The 23,762-nt window shown below is 38.7% G+C and overlaps 1 protein-coding gene across 3 annotated transcripts in view; it reads right to left on the reverse strand.

Moving 5' to 3' along the window:
• dor (vacuolar protein sorting-associated protein 18 dor) overlaps window positions 1-23,762 on the reverse strand; it is a 291,400-nt gene that overhangs the window by 156,427 nt on the left and 111,211 nt on the right. For all 3 annotated transcript variants that reach the window (XM_067149280.2, XM_067149279.2, XM_067149281.2), the window contains one exon: window positions 4,844-4,988. In XM_067149280.2, the coding sequence (XP_067005381.2) occupies window positions 4,844-4,988 (145 nt within the window). The remainder of the gene's footprint in view (window positions 1-4,843; window positions 4,989-23,762) is intronic.

Genomic DNA, 23,762 nt, shown 5'->3' on the forward strand with positions numbered 1-23,762 from the left:
TTAACGACATCGAGTGTAGTGTTCGATTCTAGTCTTGTTATTTTGCAATCTAATTTTCTTAGAACGAAGGTATCCCCTAACATGTTGTACAGTGTTCGCTTCTACTTGTTTAGTGATCTGAACACATCAATCAATGTTCTGATCACATGTTAAGGTTAACGACATCGAGTGCAGTGTTCAATTCTAGTCTTGTTATGTTTCAATCTGATCTTCTTAGAACAAAGGTATCCCCTAACATGTTGTACAGCGTTCGATTCTACTTATGTAGTGTTCTGAACACACCAGACAATGTTTTAATCACATGTTGAAGTTAACGACATCGAGTGCAGTGTTCGATTCAAGTCTTGTTATGTTTCTTTTGTAATCCGCAAGTCTAAACATGCATATCGCTGCACACTCTTGCCTTCGCGATGCGTGTTCGATAAAGTTATGCCTTGACAGAGGAGTAGGAGGAGGAGGAGGCGGAGGTGGTAGGTGAGGAGGAGGAGGAAGAGCAGGAGGTAGAGGAGGTGTCGTATAATCTCCTTCAAGATAGTAGATGAGAGGTTAGGTTAGCGAATGCACTAATGTTTAATGATGATAGCTAACGGAATTTCAAATTATCCGTCACCACAATTCAAAGGGATAGCAGCACTGTGCTCTGTTGATTAAAGATGGCATCTAGATAGAATTTCAAATTGCCGTCACCACATGTTAAATGTATGTAGCTAGAGATAGCAGCACGATGCTCTGTTGAATAAAGATGGCGGATGATAGCTAACGGAAGGTTTTTTATTTTCAAATTATCCGCCACCACATGTTAAATGTATGTAGCTAAAGATAGCAGTACGATGCTTTGTTGATTAAAGATGACGGATGACAAGTAACAGAACTTTTCAAATTGCCCGCTACTACAGAGAGCAGCACGGTGCTCTGTAGATTAAAGATGGTGGATGACGGCTGACGAAATTACCCGCATGATAGCAGCACAGTGCTCTATTGATTAAAGATGGCGGATGATAGCTGTCAAAAAAGCACGTGGCTTTGTTTACTAAACAAGAGCACGTGGAATTTGCCGCCACCACATTTCAAAGGTATCTAGCTAAAGATGGCAGCACGGTGCTCTCTTAATTAAAGATGGCGGATGACAGCTGTCAAAAAGCACGTAGAATTTGCCACCGGCATAAAGAGGGCAGCACGGTGCTCTCTGGCGGTTGACAGCTGTCAGAAAAGCACATGGGTTTGTTTCCAAACAAGAGCGTGTAGAATTTACCACCACCACATAGAGGGCAGCACGGTGCTCTCTAGATTAAAGATGGCGGATTATAGCTGACAAAAAAGCGCATAGGTTTGTTTCCAAACAGGAGCATAAAGAATTTTTCAAATTGCCGCCACTACATTTCAAAGGTATCTAGCTAAAGAGTGCAGCACTGAGGTTTGCGATGCAAGATGGCGGATGACAGCTGTGACGTACCACATTTCAAAGGTAAGTAGCTAAAGAGGGCAGCACGGTGCTCTCTGGATTAAAGATGGCGGATGACAGCTGCACGTGGCTTTGTTTCCAAACAAGAGCACGTGGAATTTGCCGCCACTACATTTCAAAGGTATCTAGCTAAAGAGTGCAGCACTGAGATTTGTGATGCAAGATGGCGGATGACAGCTGTGACCTACCACATTTCAAAGGTAAGTAGCTAAAGAGGGCAGCACGGTGCTCTCTGGATTAAAGATGGCGGATGACAGCTGCACGTGGCTTTGTTTCCAAACAAGAGCATAAAGAATTTGCCGCCACTACATTTCAAAGGTATCTAGCTAAAGAGTGCAGCACTGAGGTTTCGGATGCAAGATGGCGGATGACAGCTGTGACGTACCACATTTCAAAGGTAAGTAGCTAAAGAGGGCAGCACTGTGCTCTATGGATTAAAGATGGCGGATGACAGCTGCACGTGGATTTGTTTATCTCACGCTAGTGAGGTTAAGTTGGTAGCACTAAGGTTTAGGCCCGCCAAGATAGCAGCACTGCCGATGACAGGTGACGAATTTACATCTACTACGATAAAGAGGGCAGCACAGTGCTCTGTGGTTTAAAGATGGCGGATGACAGCTGTCAAAAAAGCACGTGGCTGTCAAAAAGCACGTGGCTTTGTTTACCACACGCTAGTTAGGTTAAGTTGGTACTACTGAGGTTTAGGCCCGTCAAGATGGCAGTACTGAGGTTAGCGATGCGTTGTTGTCTGTCAAGAAGCACGTGGCTGTCAAAAAACACGTGGCTTTGTTTATCTCGCACTAGTTAGGTTACGTTGGCACTACTGAGGTTTAGGCCCGTCAAGATGGCAGTACTGAGGTGAGCGATGCGTTGTTGTCTATGACAGCTGTCAAAAAGCACGTGGCTTTGTTTACAAATTCAAATTTCCCGCGGGTGGTGGAGGAGGCCTCTGGGAGGCCTCTGGCTGTGGTGGTGGTGGAGGAGGCATCTGGCTGTGGTGGTGGTGGAGGAGGCATCTGGGAGCCGGTGGGGGGTGGTGGCGCCCGAACTGTCCAATTATACTACTGAAAGGGCTAGGAGTGGGAAGGAGGCGACCATGGCCTTAATTAAAATACAGCCCCAGCATTTGCCTGGTGTGAAAAAGGGAAAGTATGGAAAACCATCTTCAGGGCTGCCGACATGGGGTTCGAACCCATGATCTTGTTGCAACCAAAAAGAAGCACACACGCGATTCTGTCAATTGTGTACACTGTTTTATTTAGCGATAGGATGATGGTGATGTGACTCCAGTTTCAAAATGGCATGAAATATCTATTTCAGTTCTACGCCCCACAAACAGGTTGCACAGAAGAACATCTAGAAGACTTTTTAGAGGAAGTAGAGAGACAGATTGAAGATAATGAAGTGCTATTGATGGGAGATCTAAATGCACAAGTTGGAATGGTAAGACAAGGAAAGGAAGATGATGTAGGGCCCTTTGGATATTCCGGATACGTCTCTAGTTTTGAAGGGAGAATCTTGCCACAGGGTAAAGTTCTTAACTGCAGAGACGTTCAAATACCTGGGGAGTGAATTAATGGAGAATGCTCGACTGGATGCTGAGATTAGTAAGAGGATTAAAGCTGGAAGCTCTTTGTATCATAGTGTTAGAAATATGTTTATGGGACAAAGATGTGTGAGGGTCATACAGACGAAACTATTCGCAAATTTGTGGATGTCATCAGAGCTGTAGTAAGACTTGTACCCGCTTCAAAGTAGAATCATTGTTCTTCTCTGACAAATTACTTTGGGGGATCTTGTATGCAAGATTTTTTTTTTTTCATTTTCTTTGTCTCAAAAAGCCCGGGGGGGGGGGGGGGGGAGTCTAATACACGAGTAAATACTGTGTATATATCAGTCAATTTCTTGAGGAATACAGGCCCATTACCACCATCGTAAGTACTAGAAAGAAAAGAAAAAGTGTCAAATCAAGTCATATAAAGATAAAAAGGAACACATAATAGGATGAACATGATGAAGGGTCAGTGTGGCAAGAGGAATCAATAGAAAAAGGAGAGGAGAACAAACATGGACACACAAAAGGACAATCCCTACATTTTCATACACTGCTCTCTTCAAATAGATGAGTGGCCCACTCATCAATTCCAATTTTCCTACATCCATTTCTTTTCAGCATCCGACGAGCATGTTCCTATCTCTCAATGGTGGAAACTTTCACTGGTCTCTTACCTATTGCCTTCCCCATCTGCTGAATCTCATCGATATCAGCTTTCCTGCAGTTGATCTTCAACCTTTCATTTATTACATTTACCACTCAGCTACAAGATCTTCTTTAGCATCCTCAGGTAACCCATATATAAATATATTTTTCTTACTAGTTTCCTGCTGGAGCTTTTTCGCTTGCCACCTCTATTCTTTTATCTCCTCTTCCATTCTCTTCACCTTATCCCTCAAACTTGCTATTTCCTTACTGCTCTGGACCACTATCTCTGTTTTACCTTTCTTAGCTTCTCTTTCACACAATCCTTTATTTCTCTCAATTCACTGGCTTGTTACTGTAGAAGCTCTCTTGTCTGTTCTGCTTGGCAAGCCTCCTTGACAATTTTTTTTTTCTTCTCCATCTCTTCCCATCCAACTGCACCAGCAGGACTGAGTCCAGAGTTCATTTCCACCCCTCCAATGATCAACAGCGCAGCCACTACCGAAGGTGCCATCAGAATTGAGGTAACCACACATGCTGTTCAGTACTGTATTCCACAGTACACCTCTCAGGCCTGCCTCTCCCGTCCCAATGACCTATCGCCTTGCAGTACTGCTGAATTGCGATCCTCATGTCAACACTTGCTTAATGAACAACCTTCCTCTTCGCCAGCATGATTATAACTGCCTATCTTGACTCGATTTGACACTTGTTTCTTACCAATACTTACATTATCCAACTGGGATCCTTTTCTCCTTTAATATTTGTCCTTTTACTAGCTGTATTTATCTTATGTTTCTTCCCCTTTACTTCTTATCCTACACTTCCTGTATTAAGATTGAAGATCTGTCAATATGGTCCCTCAATGAGGGTTGATTATGTGTTCCATTTAATGGCACTACTTCCATTTAAGATGTTTAAGACAGCTTCTCTCAACTGCCCTGCGGTTCTTTCTATTTCTAATGGACTAACATTATGGATATAAAGTGTAGCTGTAAGGACAGACTAGATACCAAAGCAATGCAAGCGAGAGCAAACTTTTATATGGCAATGTGTGATTGAAAGTGTGCCTCATGAAGGTCTAAGCATTATATGCAACACTACTCTGAACATTCGTTTGCCATGTCAGTATATATTCCTGTTTTTGTAAAACATTGCTCTTAACAAGTACTGTCTCCTACCTTCCAGGTAATCGTTCTTGTGAATGTGTTGGCGGATCACCTTCTCAAAGTCCTTGTTCATGATGGTCAAATTGATCAGGTTTCGTTTGTCCCCGTGGCTGGCCATAAGGTCGTAAACCGTTCCTCGATTGTTCCTTATACATTCCTGTAACACAATGAGAGTATGTCCTCAGTGCCTTCACTAGTAATAGTTCAGTGTACACTGACAAGCTTTGCCCTGCTTTTGGTATATTAGGCCATGTTGACATTATAAATATATCGACAATTCAACTATTATTGACTAACCCTTGTCCAAATTAAATGACACAGATGGGTGGACCCTTGGTGCCCTCTCTCCAGCACAAGTGTGTACCATTCCCTGTTCATGAAGGAAGGTTTATACCAAGACCACCAGGAAGCATTAACATGGGGCTAAAGAACATAAGTATCACATCATCTCATCCAACTTGAAAAATATGCAGAGGTGGAGCATGCCACCTGGGAATCAATCAATCAATCAATCAATCAATCAATCAATCAATCAATCAATCAATCAATCAATCAATCAATCAATCAATCAATCAATCAATTTGAAAAACAGGGCGCACTAAAGCTAATCCAATGAGCTCGCAGTTGTGATTGTAAGTCCTAATCTCCTGGTTCCTGATCTCATCCTTAAATGTACGAGTCCTTGGAGTGAGAGACATGCTCATTAGTGCAGTTTACACACCTGGTGGGGATGTGCATTCAAACACCAGCATGCTCCCTTTTCCACAAGTCCCACATGCAGTTGATCCCTAGCAGTGCACACAAGGGTGTGACTGAACCTCTGACAATTGTAACACTTCACGGAACAGGGAAATATGGGCGCACAGTCAGGCGAAACATTCAGGCAATGTCTCTGAATCAAAGGTTAAGATGAAAGCTTCTGTGTTGCACAGAGAGTAATTGGCATGCCTCTTGAGCTGCTTAATTGATGAGCAAGGCTCTGGATGCATATGAGGCTTTCATTAAGTCCAGTGAAAGACTTGTGCTTTTCAATCTTAACACGCACTGGCCCAAACATCATGGCTTCCAAGAACTTCCTACTCTGTTCGAGTGTGGTAACCTTGATGGATACGTAAAACCAAAACCCCATGGCACTACAACCCTTGAAGGACCTTGACCTACCAAGCGACCGCTGCTCAGCCTGAAGGCCTGTAGATTACGAGGTGTCGTGTTGTCAGCACAACGAATCCCCTCGGCCGTTATTCTTGGCTTTCTAGACCGGGGCTGCTATCTCATCGCCAGATAGCTCCTCAATTCTAATCACGTAGGCTGAGTGGACCTCGAAACAGCCTCAGGTCCAAGTAAAAATCCCTGACTTGGACGGGAATCGAACCCGGGGCCTCCGGGTAAGAGGCAGGCACGCTACCCCTACACCACGGGGCCAGCTGATGGATACATAACCATTATGCAATTTCCACATTTCATCATCTTCGCTAACTAGTCTTTCCACAGCTTTATCTATCACGAAGGTGCTTTCTGGAAGGAAACCTCATTCACTGACCCTGGAAACAACCAGGAATCGATGCAGACAGACTCCAGGCATTTTTTGACCCAACAGTTCAATTCTATTGAAACATTTAAGTTTCTTACCAATACCTTTCAATGACACCAACGGGTCAGGTCAGGGTCATCCTGATACCATATGTAACAGTAGACAGTACTATCTGCGACTGTCTGACCGGGGGGCAAGCAGCCATTACCAAACTCCACATCCAAAGGGGGAACCAACTGCTATGGGTGAACCCTGTGAAGGAAATGACACATAAATTTATCGGAAAGGAAAAACTGGTCAGTGGTTTAGATGACAGGAGAGGACCCCAGTCCCAACGGCAGATAAAACGGAAGAATTTTCTCCTGTTAGCAATGTCTGTATTTCAGTGAAGCAGTTTAAAGGTGTCTGAACTTCTGAGGAGTGCCATAAAGTTACACCTAACAGAAGGTATAAAATGCCTCTGGGAGAGGCGACCCCACAGTAATAAAAGCCTATACAGTAAAACATTGTTAAGACGTTTCTGCACGGGACAACAAAAAGGAACGTGTTAAGCGAGAAAATATACTACTGAATGTACAAATAAAAAAAACTATCCAACAGAGATATGGAAACAATAGATACGATTTTTTCCGACATGAGGGCATTTTACATCATGCATCCGTGGGTACAGTGAAAACTATATCTAGAATTTCTAAAGATGAGAGGAAAGTATTAAAAGGTGTGGAAAACACGAGAGAACAAATATGAAAACCTTTCCCGCTGGGGCTTATAAAATAACAAGTGCAATGAAAGGTGTGAAAAACACCAAACAACAAATATGCAAACATGTGCACGGGGGCTAATGAAAATATCAAAGTATTTTTGCAGACCACACATTTTCTAAAACAAATGTTAGTAGAAGTCTTTTATTTCGGAGCAGTGGGTTATTAAATATTATTTTTTGGTCACACTCTTAGACAATGAATTGGAGGTTACACTCGACCATGTGTGTCCGGGAGAAATGACTTCGGCCGCCATTTTGAATAAACTTTGACCAACTCGAATGATCATGTCGAAACTCGAAGGTGCGAGTTCAACATTTACGACCTCTGTGCGCAGATGTAGATGCCAGTCCACTTTCTGACAGATTCTAATTTTGTCTTCATTACGAAGAAATTTCACAACATTTTTCTTATCCATAACTACACTATCACAAGACAAATATGTACCATGCTAGTAAATTTCATACGTTTATGTTCCTAATCCAGATATAGGCCACCGTATCATGCAACGAATATGCACTGCACTTCACTGTACCAATCAACACAAAATAAATTTCTAACTTCTGAATGGAATGCGAAATACAAACATAAATAGGCTCACTGTGTTATTCAACAATCTTGCTGCTAACTGGCAAGCAAAACTGAACATTCCTTGCTCCCCAAAGGTGAAACTTATCCTGTGAAGTTCAGGTATTCAAGAACTTTTCCCGTAATCACGCAACTGTGGCGACGGCTCTTACCCAAGTTGGAAATCGCATTTCTTTCACAAGGGATGACAAATAACATTTTCAGGGCTAGGAGAAATGTGTTTGTACTAAGCAGTAATAACAAAAATTTGTGATGCGACAGGTATGTTTTGTTCCATCAAAATTATGCTTTCCGTGTAAATAATTACAGTAGAACCTCGTTAATTCAAAGTCGTTGGGACGCAAAAATTGGACTTCGAATTACGTGATTTCGAATTAACGGCCGCTAATTCGAAGTTCAGAAATGCCAACCCCTGCTGCATCACAAAATATTCTAAGATCCTTTATAGCATGCAATCACCTTGATTCACAGTTAAACCTTTCAAATGCCGTAGGGAAAAAATTCCTAAATGTAACCAACAAGGTGCATTTATTGAAATAATGCTCTTGGATAACGCCATACACTGTCAAACGTAACCTCACACCTGGGAAAAATAAAATAAGATTCAAAGACAAGAAGTACGGTAATCTACTGTATATGCACGACGCAATTTAAGCAAATAGGTTATAACCTAGTTGATTTAAGTGCAGTATAAAGCACTTGCACAGGGGAGCCAACAAGGCTGTCCAAATTGGAAACACTTTACACCAACAAAACAAACTTTAAAAATCCAGACATATATTTCAAACAAATATCAAGGATAATAGATAATGTACAGTACCTGAATAGTTCACAAATGTTTAATGATCAAGTAGGGCTTTTTTTTTTTTTTTTCACACATTAGACTTATTGCCTTTTAAAGAAAGAATGTATGAGAGGTTGCTTCATCCCTTTTTTTTTTATAAACACTAGCTACGAACTGCTCCATATGGGCCATAGCTTTAATTGTAGCGTTGTCAGCATCACTTGCACTTATCACCGAATCCAACACGGCGAGAGCGGCAAGTACATCATTCTTTGACGGAATAGTTGCCGCCTGCGCCGTATCTTCATCATGTTCAACATCAGCTGTAGCTGCATTTCCCTCTGGCATCACGTGATCACAGCTGATCATCATGACGGGATCCCGCTCTTCTGAAGTACTCTCCGCATGGTCTATGGTGATGTATTCTGAGAAAGTCATACCAACATAGGACTTTTGCCGTAACTCCTCCCATTCATCTTCACTGTTGTCTTCTTCTATCTCATTTAATGAACCAAAACCACACTTGGCGAAGCAGTTCTTGATTGTCGATGAAGGAACAGAGTCCCAGGCAACTGTCATACTTCGCATTGCATCAATTACGTTCCACTTGCATATTTTTCCCGTCGGAATATTTCTAGCAACTTCCCGAAGAAAGTAACGCACCAGTCGCTTTCTGTAGGCACGTTTCAGAGATGAAATTATGCCTTGGTCTAGGGGCTGCAAGTAGCTCGTAGTGTTGGCCGGCAGAAAAAGAAGGCGCACATGTTTTAAAATTAAATTATGTTTGTGTGCAGTGCACCGAACTAACAACAGAAGTATTTTCCTGTCCTGGAATGCCATTTTGTGCTCAAGGCATACCAACCACTCCTCAAAAATTTTGCCTGTCATGCAGGAAATTTTAGACGACTTATATTTGCACGGAAAGTGCCTGATGCCCTTAAAACATCACGGCTTCTTGATCTTGCCTATGACGAGGGGAGGAAGTCTCTCGCTTCCGTCCGCAATGCAACACAGAAGGACTGTGACCCTATCCTTGTAAGATTTCCTCCCATGGCACTTCTCTTCCTTAAAACCATAAGTCCGTTGGGCTCGGCATTAAAAAAACAATGCAGTCTCATTGGCATTGAAGATATTGTTCGGTGCATGTGAATTGATTATGTGAGCCACGTTTTCTCGCCAACTGTCTGCATCACCAGTTTTCACTAATTCAGCTTCTCCGCACACTGCCTGCCACATGATATTGTGCCGGTCCTTAAAACGCTGAATCCACCCGTTCGAACACTGAAACTCAAGATCCATCTTCAGCGCCAGTTCATTCACCTTCCCCTTAATAATCTTGCCATCTACAGGGATATTGTTTGCCCGAACATGCCGAAACCACTCGATCAATTGTACTTCCAAATCAGTGTTTAGCTCCTCGAATACGCATTTGCTTTGCTGTAATTACACCCTGCATCTCCTGAGCTTCTATGCTCTGACGATTTTTTTAAAATGTTGAAAGTGTGGACACAGGAATTCCGAAGTCTTTAGCTATTTCAGTTTTCGTTTTTTGTCCTTTGTCGACCTCCCTCATAATTTTCACTTTCTCACCGAGTGTCTTTGAAGAATACTGACGCTTAACCATCGCACCACAAAAAAAAGAACACACGTGCCCTAAACTAAAATATCGTAACAATAAACTAAAACACAGTATTAATAAAATATAACACCAAAAACACAGTATTAATAAAATATAACACCTTCGAAGTTTATAACTGCACACTAAAACTTAAGTAAAATGAGTAACTAGAAGAATACAAAAGAACTATGATTTCACTAGAACTTGGCAACTCTAAAGCACGCTGTAGACACACCAATCTCAAAGTGAAAGTGCGGAAAGATACACGTTCCAGAAGACGCGTTCTATCATAACGCAGAGAATTTTTAATTGAAATTACGCCGTAAAGTATTATTTTTAACAAATTGAAGGACAATTTTGAATTAAAAGTCTGAATTTCAATACTGGGACCAACGTTGTTCTTCGAATTACGAATTATCCGTATTTCAAATTAAACCATTTAAATAACATGCAAAACCGTACCTCGTGTTTCGGGGAACGAGAGATTCTTCAAATTACTCGACATTTTGAATTAACCGATTTCGAATTATCGAGGTTCTACTGCATGTGTTTTCTAATACCTGGTGTTATTCTTATGTTATGTGTTATTTTGAAGATATCAGTGGGGACAGGTTCTGAGTTTTATTCAGCCAGGTGTTGTGTCGAACTCAAATCGTCATCATGCTTTATTTTTCTTTCCACCCTTAGCAGTAAAGCGTGTGAGATCACGTGATATGCTTGTCACTACTCAAGGCTAAATGTGTGTCTACCGAGTGTGCGCGAGGTTGGAACATTCTCTGAAGCAAAGTGAACCAATTATGTGAAGCAAATGTGTAGAAAAAATGCCAATCGTAATGTTTCTAAGAGCCACACCTCTAAACTACAATGATATTTAACCCTATGAAACCATCCAAATCTTCCCTTTATTCCACATAATCTTAAACTGATGATGATGATGATGATGCTTGTTGTTTAAAGGGGCCTAACATCAAGGTCATTGGCCCCTAATGGTACGAAATGAAATAACAAAAAATTCAAATTCATCCACTGACCAAAATAAAATAAAAAATGTCATGAAGAATGAATGGATGGACATGAACCCTACAAAAAAAAAAAAAAAAAAAAAAAAAACCAAACAAACAAAAACAGTGGATCAGACTCAAAAAGAAGGTAGTTAATTAGAGTATTACTGACCAAGGGACCATTTATAAAGCACAATGATGCTTGATGTCTGAAGGGGTGCTTAATTCACGTCTAAGGCCCCACAGAATGGTACATGTCGCGAGTAAAGTAGAACCATGCTATTTGTCATTTTGGGGGACTGATCAAAAGTAGCGAAGACTCACGGTGGTCCAAAAAACATGGTACTACTCACAAGTATTGCAATTAGTACAGGGAACGCAGACCTATGGTGTTTCTCACACAATGGCGCCACTCATAGCGAACGCAAACCGGTAAGGTTCCTCACCTAGGTGTACTAGTCACGGGCGCCGGTATTCCCATGGTGTTCCTAACATAGTGGGTACCAAGCACAAGCAACGCTGACCCACGGTGCCGCTCATATAGCGGTACAACTCACAGGCTACGCCCAGACTCACGGTGTTGCCCACACGGGTACAACGCACGGGTACTGGAATCCACCAGGCCAGGCTTTTTACTGCAACTAATCACAAACCTATTTTGTACCAATTTAGTGATACTACTCGCAAGTACATGCAACCCATGGTGTTCCCCGCATGATGGTGTGAATCAAGAGTAGTTTCATGGTTCTAATTCAATTATCCCTTGGTCGCCCCTTGTAGTCGCCTCTTACGACAGGCAGCGGATACCGCGGGTGTATTCTACATGTGCGTCCCCCACCCACAGGGGGTAGTGTGTTTGGTCCGCAAGAGGTATTTTATTTCCCTCTAGTCCGCCGGCAAGCCGGTTAGGACCCCCCTATCTGCCACCTGGGACGGCCACATGGGAGTATCAGGTTCGTGGTAATCTTAAACTATTCATCTTGGCGAGATCCAAGTTAAGTTTTGCCTGAGACGTAAAATATTTATTCTGGTCTGGCACAAACGTGTCATAATTCTCATTTGTCAGTTTCAGTTTACACTAAAATTATATGGAAGAGGGCGACAGACCAAGGGTCGAACGACTGTACCAGCCTCAAGAATGTCATGTTTAATTCCAAGAGGACCATTCCAATCAGTGTGGGATTCATTGCCAACCACAAACGTGTTACACTAAACATGTAAGTGCCACCCGCATCAAAAGGAAGGACATGAAGGAGCAAGGAACTTAGCAGACCACACACGGGAATCAAGTTTCATCATGAAAAATGAGTACACTTTTATGAATATTATCTATCCATCTATTTAGAATATTTAATAATCTTCTTCAGTAGAATTGTAGTTCTATTAGTTATAGTAGTTTTGAAATACTTTCTTACTTAATTCTTACCCAGGTACAGATAGATTTGAAAGTGAACGTGTGTGTATTGGGTTCTATTAGGCTAGAAGTACGGTAGTTTGTCTTCTGAAATGCTACTACCCCAGCGTAATCTCTAAAAATAAAAATTTAATCATTTATTGCCCTCCCAGATAAATGAGAATTTAACACATAGCAGACCGGTCCCGAGAAAACTTGTGTTTGCCTAGCCGAGCATTGCGGACCGGTCCCGAGTTATTTCGTGTTAGCAGCAGACCCAGCAGACTGAACTCTAGTGCTATCTTTTGAGATATAGGAGTACTATTTGGAAGTCAAGGGTGATAGAAGTCTGTTATGTATGGTTCTACACAATCGATAGTCACATTTCTTTTTGAGTATTCTTCATATTGTACCGTTTTCATCGTCCTGATAACGGAATAAAGGATGTCATACGATGTTAAAAGTTTGCCATGCACGGTAATGAGATCGCAAAGATTATGTAATTGAGCCATACATCTAAAAAAGAACGAATATATTAAGTGAAATAGGCCGTGATTTCAGAGTATATATAATACGGACGCATAAAATCAAGGAGGCCATGCATGTGACGGCAAAGATGTTCATTTGGCGAATTAAGTATGCCTAGGTCATGGAGTTAGACGTAAAGTTATAAAGGATCCATGCGGCCGTGATAAAAAAATAATAGAAAGTTTTTAAAATTGTTAAAAAAGAGGAAGAGTGTGAACAATAAAAACATTTTGGTACGCAAAACTTCGAAGTAAGTTTATCTACGAAAAAAATAATCCTTGCGGAAAGAAGAAGAGAGATATTTCAATTAATAAGAGCTGAAGAACCTGCACAGTGAAGAAATTTTAGAATCACGCCTATATCTGATCAAATATCGAGGCGGATAGTCAGAAGAAATTAAATAGTATCCGGACAGTAGTCGGAATATAGACCGAAGGCCGTTACGAAATACCAAGTGGAATTTAACGTATTATAGGTTGATTGGCTGGATAAAAAAAAATTAAAAGCTAATTTGATAATTTACCTGTTAAAATCTGTCGCAAGGAATTGACATTGAATTTCTGGCATAATAACCTGAAACGAAAGTATAATATAGATTCTTTGTAGAACATTCTGAAGGATATGGACGTGATATTAATTGCCATATTGGAAATGTTTCTTTCATATATGACTAATGGCTACAACATGAGAGGCTAAATCGGAGATGGAGCCGACTTTCCGACGTAGAGCGCCCAGCTAATCCTGCTAACCCGAGTTTCGAGACTACTACTTGATGGTGACGTAATGGATGTTGGGGACTTTCTAGGTAGCCCTAAGATGACAACATCGGAGCTTAACCCAGTCATCTAACATCAGCAGCTGCAAGCTAAGTTCCAAAGAATTATTTTATTATCTTGAGACTAATGTGTCGTAGACGTAGTATTTAGATATTTGTAGTGAACATTGGTATGTTGCTTGTTACGGAGTTCTTCGTGATGAAATCTCAGTCGATACTATCTTTGCAATGAGATTATCCTAGTTGATTTATCATTATGGGAGTAGGTATTTCTTCCAGAGTTTATAATCAATGTCATAGTATAGGAATGTTCATAATTGAACAAGGAGAGATTTAAAGTGATGTTTTCAACCATTACGGGATTGAAACAACGTATACAAAAAGACATATCCCAGACGTAATGTTTTAAAGAAGATAGTTGATTTCTGAGTAACTTAGATCTGGTTACAATTACGACGCAATGACATGTGAGTAAATATTAACTTATTTAGTTTATACATGTGTCTCATTTACAGAATAACATGTTCATGTGTATTACAAATGAAACTTAACCCAGAAATGTACCGTTGCAGTACATTAATGATATGTTAAGATGATTTGCCGCTTAGTTGGAAATGATAAATGTTTACGTAGGGAAGTTAGGATTTGAGTGACATGTTGACGTGGTTTTACGAATAATTATTCGCTGAGATATATTTATGGGAATGAATGACGAGATATTATGGTAATTAATATTGGTAAATGGAGAGATAGATATGCTTATGGATAATTTTGGTGGTAAATACGACGTATTACTGGCCAATGGTGATGTTTGACATATGCGGCAAGATATTAAAATGGTAATGCGAGATATATTGGATTAGTGGTACATGAATACAATGAAATACATCGTAGATTTCGTATGTGGGTTACCGTAAACTGTCTTCAGATTAAATATCCAAATAAGAAATAAATAAGAGGAAACTTGTTGTCTTCATAGAGAATATGTCAACGTTGTACTGAATGTTATTTGAAATTTGGTATCGAGAATGTCTTTAATTGATAGAGCAACTTCATAATTTGAATCTCTACCACAATTAAATAAAATAGGTTACCAAATACATTCCTACGAATTTTATGATACTTGATTGGACTTTGATGAAACCATAAATCATGATAGGTATGATTTCTATTTGAAATACGATAATAATTGTTCTTTATACGATACCTACATTTAATTTTAGGATGTTATCTGAATATTTTAACCAAATGACATGGTCAAAGTGACCAATATTTTTCACTTAATGATCGATATATATTTGAAATAGCCATTTTGAGCGCTGACGTTATAATATTGGAAGATATACATGTGTTAGTGACAGAATATCAATTTAATATCGACGAAAATAAGCATTTTATTTTTATTTAAAAAGAAATAAGAGCTGATGGACTTAGATTAGGCATGGACTTAGATTTTTTTTAACCCATATTTCTTTTCCTGCTTATCAATTAATTGTCATTATTATTATGAGATAATTAATTTCAGAGAATATATTCTTTATTTTTATGATGCGGATAATAAGTGCAAGAGGATCAGTTGAATCAGATTGTAGATAGATTAAATTTAATTTTTTTCCATTCAGAGGGGAGGAAGATAATTGATGTAAATAAATGTTATCAGATTTTCTTTTATGATTCTAGAGTCATGAAATAAACTATAGATTATTCAATTTAGAGGTTATTATTGAAGATAGGCTAATATCATTATGGTATAGATGATTTTGAATTAATTAATTAAAAAAAAAAATTTTTTCTTTTTTCTTCGAATGATTGGACTTGGACAACTTAACATTGATTCCGGTGGATGCATGGCATCGATGGTAATTTATTAAAAAGGAAATGCGGTTTCCCAGTTGATCTCACGTAAAAATACTATTCACAGATGCATTTTAATTATCCCTGAAAGGTGTCGTGTGGCAATTTAAGGATTATCCTATCGATAAATGTGTTATGAGAAATGAAGATTGCGATATCGCTTAAATTTTATGATGCGCATATTGTTTATTCAATGAATGTTAGAGGCGGGCATAGCTACCGACACTTAGCATCGTTCTTCTTAAATGCATTGATCCATATAATGATCCGTAGAAGTGATGGTTGGATGAGGGGAAAATAGCCGGAGCAAGTGTTGGGTCGCCCAATATGGTGCAAGAAAGAAATCCCCTCAGGATGGTGCATTTAAAATTGACGCCCAACTGTGGGGCAACTGAAGGGAAAGATACCGCGGGAACGTTTCAAAAAAAAAAAAAAAAAAAAAAAATGAGCTGCCAAAAAAAAAAAAAAATCGACTCACCGTGAAACAAAACTGAGGATTCTTAAAGCGGCGTACATTAAATTGTCATAACGTATAGGTAGAAGTGAGGATATTCAGGGGCAGTGACAAGATAATTGTAGGATACAATAAATTGATGCCCAGCAGTAAAGTAAGATTGAAGATGCCTTAGCCCAAACGTTGAATTGGCATTCACCATTGGAACATAATTGAGGATACTCGATATGGGAATATTTTAAAGAAAATAATGAGGAAGGATGGCTAAGAAAGATAATAACCAGCAATGAGGCGAAGAATAGATGATTATTTGAGATCGGATATTTACAGAAGACACCAAAAAGGAAAGAAGAGGTTGAGAGACAGGTAAACAATTCAGGGCTGTGGAAGAAAAGCGGAAGAAGAGATGGATAAAAATTATTGAAATAAATTGCAATAATAATTTTAAAAATTAATAGATTAAGGTAATTTATAATGTTTTCTTTTCCAATCATTATATTGTATTATGTTAAGATAAGAATAGGTAATAAGGTAGTAATGTAAAAAAAAATGCTCATTTTCGATGTTTTAAATGACTGGGATAGTAGGATGGCTGATTAGCGGGGAAAGTCGGATTGTCGGTTTCCATATTGACTGAGCAGGTAATATAGTTTTTAGTGATTCTAAGTCATAAATTTAGAGATTGGAATTTTAAGGAGGTTGGATAATAGTAAATGCAAATATGACGAATTTGAACCAGCTTCATTTACAATTTGAGGAATATCAGAAGGAGCAAGGAGAGAAACTGCAAGGACAGGATGAGGAGATAAATAGAATGATAGAGGATGTAGAAAAGGCAAAAAAAGAACAGGAACAGAAATTTAAGGAGAAGGATGAGCAGATAAACCAGATAACCGAAGAGTTAGGCAAGACAAAAGATGAACAGAAGGGAATAATAGAAATGTTAAAAGAAATGATGGAGGAAATGAGAAATATGAAAGGTAAACAAGAAGAATATAATCATAAACAAGAAGAAAAACAGCAAGAAATGATGGAGGAAATGAGAAATATGAAAAGTAAACAAGAAGAATATAATCATAAACAAGAAGAAAAATAGCAAGAAATGATGAGGAAACAAGAACAAAAACAGCAAGAAATGATGAGGAAACAAGAAGAAAGACAGAAAGAGCAATTGGAAGAAATATTTGGAAGATTTCGAGAAGAGTACCGACAGAAACAAGAGTGTAATCAGAAACAAGAGGAAAGTTATCGGAACCAGAAGGAGGAAATGAGAAGAATGGAGAAGAGGCAAGAGGAGATGATTAGAGCAGGAATTGACAAAATTGAAGAAGAAGTTTCCCAAATGAAAACCGGGTTAAGCGAACTTCGAACTGAAAAGATGGAAAAAATGGAGGATAAAAACAAAGAGATCCATAATGAAATAAATAAAATTAGAGGAGAATTGGCAGAAAGTAGAAATTACATCCAGGAATTGAAAGAGGATGAAATCAAGAAGCTAACGGAAAATATGGAATTGATGAGGGTAAACTCCCAAGAAAAATGGAATCAGTATGATGAGAAGTTGAAAGACATAAATGAGAACGTAATAACAGCAAACTGGGAGATAATTTTATATTAGCACGTGACCATATTGGAGATGAGATGAAAATTATAAATGAAGAAATGAAGAAGAACAAGAATGAAACAGAGAAAAGAATAATTAGAACGGAGCAGGAAATCGATGAGATGAAGAAAGAAATTCAGAATATTAGAGGTGAAATCCAAACGACAAAACTAGAAATATCAAAGCAGTTGAATGAACAGAGAATCGTGGATATAAATATAAATGACAGGGAAGGAACACCGACAATATCGGGCGAAACCGACCAGAGTAGTAAGGATGTGATGGTTGTAAATATTGGAAATGGAAGCCCAGCCATTATAAATATAGTAAAAACGTACGATGACAGGCCCAAAAATTTTAGCAACACTGCGGCAATGTCACCAAAGAGATTCTTGCGAGAAATGGAGGAATACTTTAAAGAGAACAGAATACCTGACGAAAAGAAGCTCAGGATAGTTGAAAAACACTTAGATGCAAATCCGAATTTGTGGTATCAGGCATTTAAGTATACTTTCCACGATTACGATGAGTTCAAGGTCGCATTTCTCAAACGATTTTGGAACCCCGAGATACAACAAAACCTCAGATTGGAGTTGTATTAAAAAAAATATTCGTCAGTAGGACCAACGAGATATAGTGACTACTTTTCATACCAGTTCCATAGGTTCCAGGATCTCTATTCCGCACCCAGCGAATTAGAGGCGATAAAGACAATACAAAAGCAATTTCCTCCGGAAACTCAAAGATTACTAGCTGCTGCAAATGTAACTTCCGCAATCGAAATGGAAAGCATTTTAAGGCAGTTGGATATGACATCGAGTCATCCGGCAGCAAGAATCCACAGGAACACAAGTAATCAAGAAGAAGTAAACGTAATAAACTGGGAAAACACTCAGAAGAAATCGGTATCCGAGAAAAGAGATAATGATAGAAGCTCACGGAAAAGAGAAATTAGTGAAGATGAGGAGAGGACAAGTGATCGAAACCGATGCAGATGCAGGCAAAATGGGCATGATGGTGGAAGGCAGAACGAAGATAGCCGATTTTTGCCATATCGACCGCTTAGCCGGTTTAGAAATGAAAGAGAAAGAGGAAGTTACAGACAAAGGCCGATGTATCATGGAACGCCGATGAACAGGTACAATAATAGGGAAAATAGGAAAAGGCAGTATATTCAGGAATTGAGAAAAGAAACTAGAGAAAAAAGATGGGAGGAAGTGATCAGGGATCGAGACATCAATGGAGACATAGAGGGAGCCGAGAGTTTAGAGCTTCAGGAATATAAAAGAAAAGACAGAGAAGGGCAGAAATTGAATCCAGAAGCTCAATCGTATCAAACAGATTCCCAGAGTAAAAAAAAAACGCCAATTTCAATTTAGAGAACAAGAGAGATGATATTTCGGAAAAATTGGATGGAAAAATTAAAAGTTGGTATGTACTGCAAATTGAGGCTTGGGATATCGATCTGGATGATTTACTAGATGAGTTGCAAGAAATTAACAAAGAAAATAAATCGTACTTACCCATCATTACCACACGGATAAATGGCCTGAAAACACATTGCTTGATTGATTCAGGGGCGAGTGTAAGTGTTATATCAAAAGCGTTATTTGTTGAGGTCAATCAGGAAGGAAAATTGCCAATTATACCGGTCGCACAAATGAAAATAAGAGGGATTATACCAGATAAATCTGTTGAATGTAAAATACAAACTTATTTAAATATCAGGATTGGCAGGTTTATATTTGAGCACCCATTCATAATTATGAACAAAATCAAGTACAATGTGATTCTTGGGGTAGATTTTATAATAACAACGGAAATGATGATAGACCTGAAAAATCAGGAAATAAGATTCCCAATTATTAAGGATAATGGGAAGATAACCAAGGAAAGGATAAAGTTAGAGGAAAAAGCAGAAGAAACGGGACATATGAAATTTGAAGCTATTGAGACACAAAAGCAAATGGAAGAGGAAATACCGTTAAATGAGACTAAGGAAATTAAAGAAATTATACATAGCTTGGAGAAGATCTTGACAAAAGATGAAGAAAAAGAAGAGTCAGACATTTGGAGAAAGATCGCAGAAACGAAGTTGGGTCCTAAAGAGAAACAGAAATTATATTCGATTATAGAAAAGTATTCAGGAATATTTAAAGATAAGCCGGGAAAGATTCCGAACTTTAAGTATAAAATCATCGTGAATGACTGGACGCCATACAGAGGAAGGTTATATGACATACCTGAAAAATATTTCCAGAAAGTGAGGAAGATCATCCAAGAGATGGTAGCTGATGGTATAATCATAAAAACTACCACACCTTATTTAAATCCATTAGTAATTGTAAAGAAAAATAACGGAAAATTAAGAATTTGCCTCGATTGTAGAAAGCTAAATGAGAAATTAATACCGGAGTATGACCAGGTTCCAAAAATTAAGGAAATAATAAAGAAATTTAAGGGCAAAAGGTATTTTTCAAGTTTAGACTTTACATCTTCGTTTCATCACATACTTTTAGAAGAGAAATCTAGACTTCTAACTGGATTTATGTTTGACAACCAAACGTATGCTTACTGTAGGTTGCCCTTCGGATTAAAGAACAGTTGTGCAGTATTAATAAGGGCATTAGATAGGAACCTACTACCAGACGTGAAAGAGTATGTGACATGTTATGTGGATGACATGATTTTTGCAACAGAGACATTCGACGAACATTGTAGTAAGCTGAAGCAATTGTTAGAGAATTTGGAAACCACAGGATTTAAAATTAACCTGGCCAAACCAAAATTTTGTCAAGATGAAATATTATTTGTCGGACATGTTATTGACGGAGATGGGGTGAAACCTAATCCGGTTAAAATTCAAGCCATTTGCGAATTTCCTAGGCCAACGCGAATAAAGCAGGTTAGACAATTTTTGGGGATGACCCAAATTCTTTGCAAATCACTGTAAAGGGTATACAGAAATCGCAGCGCCATTGCAGGATTTATTAAAATAAAACAAGTGGAAATGGAACAGTCAAACAGAAGAAGCTTTTGTGGTGATGAAAAGATTAATGGCAAATAGCATCAAGTTAGGATATCCGGATTATACTAAAGAATTTATCATACAAACGGATGCATCTAATGTTGGTATAGGTGCATATTTATACCAAGAGGCACCCGAAAATGATGAGGATCGAGTATACTTGGCATTTGCAAGCCGCAAGTTACGCAGCCATGAGATAAATTATACAACAACTGAGCAGGAGCTGCTAGCAATTATTTATGCTCTGCAACAGTGGAAAAAGATTGTATGTGGATTCCCAGTTACTATCCGTACGGACCATAAAGCTTTGGAATTCGATCTTAAGGCAGCAATGCTAAGTGAAAGAATCACACGATGGATTTTATTCGCCCAACAGTTTAATATCAGAATTGAGCACTGTAGTGGAAAAGACAATATCTTCGCTGATGCATTAAGCAGAAATCCTGTGGCAAAAGAAGAAACTATAAATCAAATTGAATTAGTAAGACGAGACGAAGAATTTTTAAAGAAACTAAGGGATATATCGGCATGGCAAAGAGCAGATGAGAAATTCATGCTAGAAATTACAAAGACTGAACAAAGTAATTTTGATGGCAAGAGGGGAATTAACAGAGATGGCAAATATACATTGGAACATGGAATATTGAAGCAGTATGTCGGCAAGGATTTGAAAAGGACCAGAATAGTAGTACCCAGATCTTTGCAAAAAGGGATAATTTGGCACTCCCATAGAATAATTGGACATGGGGGATAGAAAAGGTGGTAAGGACGATAATGGAAAGATTTACATGGACAGGAATGAGACAAACCATTAGAGATCTGATCAAGACCTGTGATACATGCCAAAGGACAAAATATAGCTCTTTCCTTACCAAGCAAGAACCAACTGCAATAATACCAACGACTCCTCGTGAGATCTTTGCAACAGATATCTATGGAAGATTACCAACGGCTGCTAAAGGGAATAAATACATAGTTGTTACAATGGACATCTTCTCAAAATTCACAGTCTTACAGCCTATACAGAGAGGAACAACAAAGCAAATATTGAGAGCTATAAACAAAAACGTTATACCTAAGATGGGAAAACCGAAGAAAATATTGACTGATAGAGGAACACAGTTTACATAGAGTGAATTCCAGGACGCAATGCAAATTTTAGGAATCAAACATATATATATTGTTCAGTAAGACATCCGTCAGCCAATCCAGTGGAGCGCTGTCTGCGAGAAATCTCTAAATATTGTAGGATATATAGCTCCCAAAGCCATTGGAGATGGATTGAAGTAATAAAGATAATTGAAGCATGTATGAACAACACTGTCCATGAATCAACGAGCCAGATACCGAGACTCGTACATCTGAATGAACGACCAGCTGACCATGGGATGAAATGATAGGAAAAAAACGAAGAACCAAAACCTAGTTGCGAGAAGATCAATCAAATAGTAAGCGCCAAGTTGAAAGAAAAAGCAAACAAATGACGAAGAAGAGTCCGAAACAAGAAATTCCACCCACCATTCCGGGTTGATGACCTGGTAATGATAAAGAAAGTACCAATCTCTAGCGTTTCAGAACGAATATTCGCCAAATTCGTTCATTTATATGATGGTCCATATTTAGTAAAGAAGGTTTTTGGGAACAACGCATATAAGATTGAAAATCTAGATGGAACATATCAGAACATATACAACGCCTCAAACATGAAACCGTATTATAAAGAAGATCAAGAATAGAGTACTAACCAAGAATCCAAAACATATGATACGGATGAACGAATTCAGGCCGATGAAAAGCTAAATCAGTTTAGAACAACAAAAATTGAAATAAATATACTGCGAGCAGCATATTTATTTGTCCATGGCAGGAGAATAAATGTAGCGTTTTCATCGTCCTGATAACGGAATAAAGGATGTTATACGATGTTAAAAGTTTGCCATGCACGGTAATGACATAGCAAAGATTATGTAATTGAGCCATACATCTAAAAAAGAACGAATATATTAAGTGAAATAGGCCGTGATTTCAGAGTATATATAATACGGACGCATAAAATCAAGGAGGCCATGCATGTGACGGCAAAGATGTTCATTTGGCGAATTAAGTATGCCTAGGTCATGGAGTTAGACGTAAAGTTATAAAGGATCCATGCGGCCGTGATAAAAAAATAATAGAAAGTTTTTAAAATTGTTAAAAAAGAGGAAGAGTGTGAACAATAAAAACATTTTGGTACGCAAAACTTCGAAGTAAGTTTATCTACGAAAAAAATAATCCTCGCGAAAAGAAGAAGGGAGATATTTCAATTAATAAGAGCTGAAGAACCTGCACAGTGAAGAAATTTTACAATTACGCTTATAGCTGATCAAATATCGAGGCGGATAGTCAGAAGAAGTTGAATAGTATCCGGACAGTAGTCGGAATATAGACCGAAAGCCGTTACAAAATACCAAGTCGAATTTAATGTATTATAGGTTGATTGGCTGGTTAAAAAAAAAATTAAAAGCTAATTTGATAATTTACCTGTTAAAATCTGTCGCAAGGAATTGACATTGAATTTCTGGCATAATAACCTGAAACGAAAATATAATATAGATTCTTTGTAGAACATTCTGAAGGATATGGACGTGATATTAATTGCCATATTGGAAATGTTTCTTTCATATATGACTGACGGCTACAACATGAGAGGCTAAATCGGAGATGGAGCCGACTTTCCGACGTAGAGCGCCCAGCTAATCCTGCTAACCCGAGTTTTGAGACTACTACTTGATGGTGACGTAACGGATGTTGGGGACTTTCTACACAGCCCTAAGATGACAACATTGGAGCTTAACCCAGTCATCTAACATCAGCAGCCGCAAGCTAAGTTCCAAAGAATTATTTTATTATCTTGAGACTAATGTGTCGTAGACGTAGTATTTAGATATTTGTAGTGAACATTGGTATGTTGCTTGTTACGGAGTTCTTCGTGATGAAATCTCAGTCGATACTATCTTTGCAATGAGATTATCCT

The sequence above is a fragment of the Anabrus simplex genome, chromosome 6 (genome assembly GCF_040414725.1).
Source record: "Anabrus simplex isolate iqAnaSimp1 chromosome 6, ASM4041472v1, whole genome shotgun sequence".
NCBI lineage: Eukaryota > Metazoa > Arthropoda > Insecta > Orthoptera > Tettigoniidae > Anabrus > Anabrus simplex.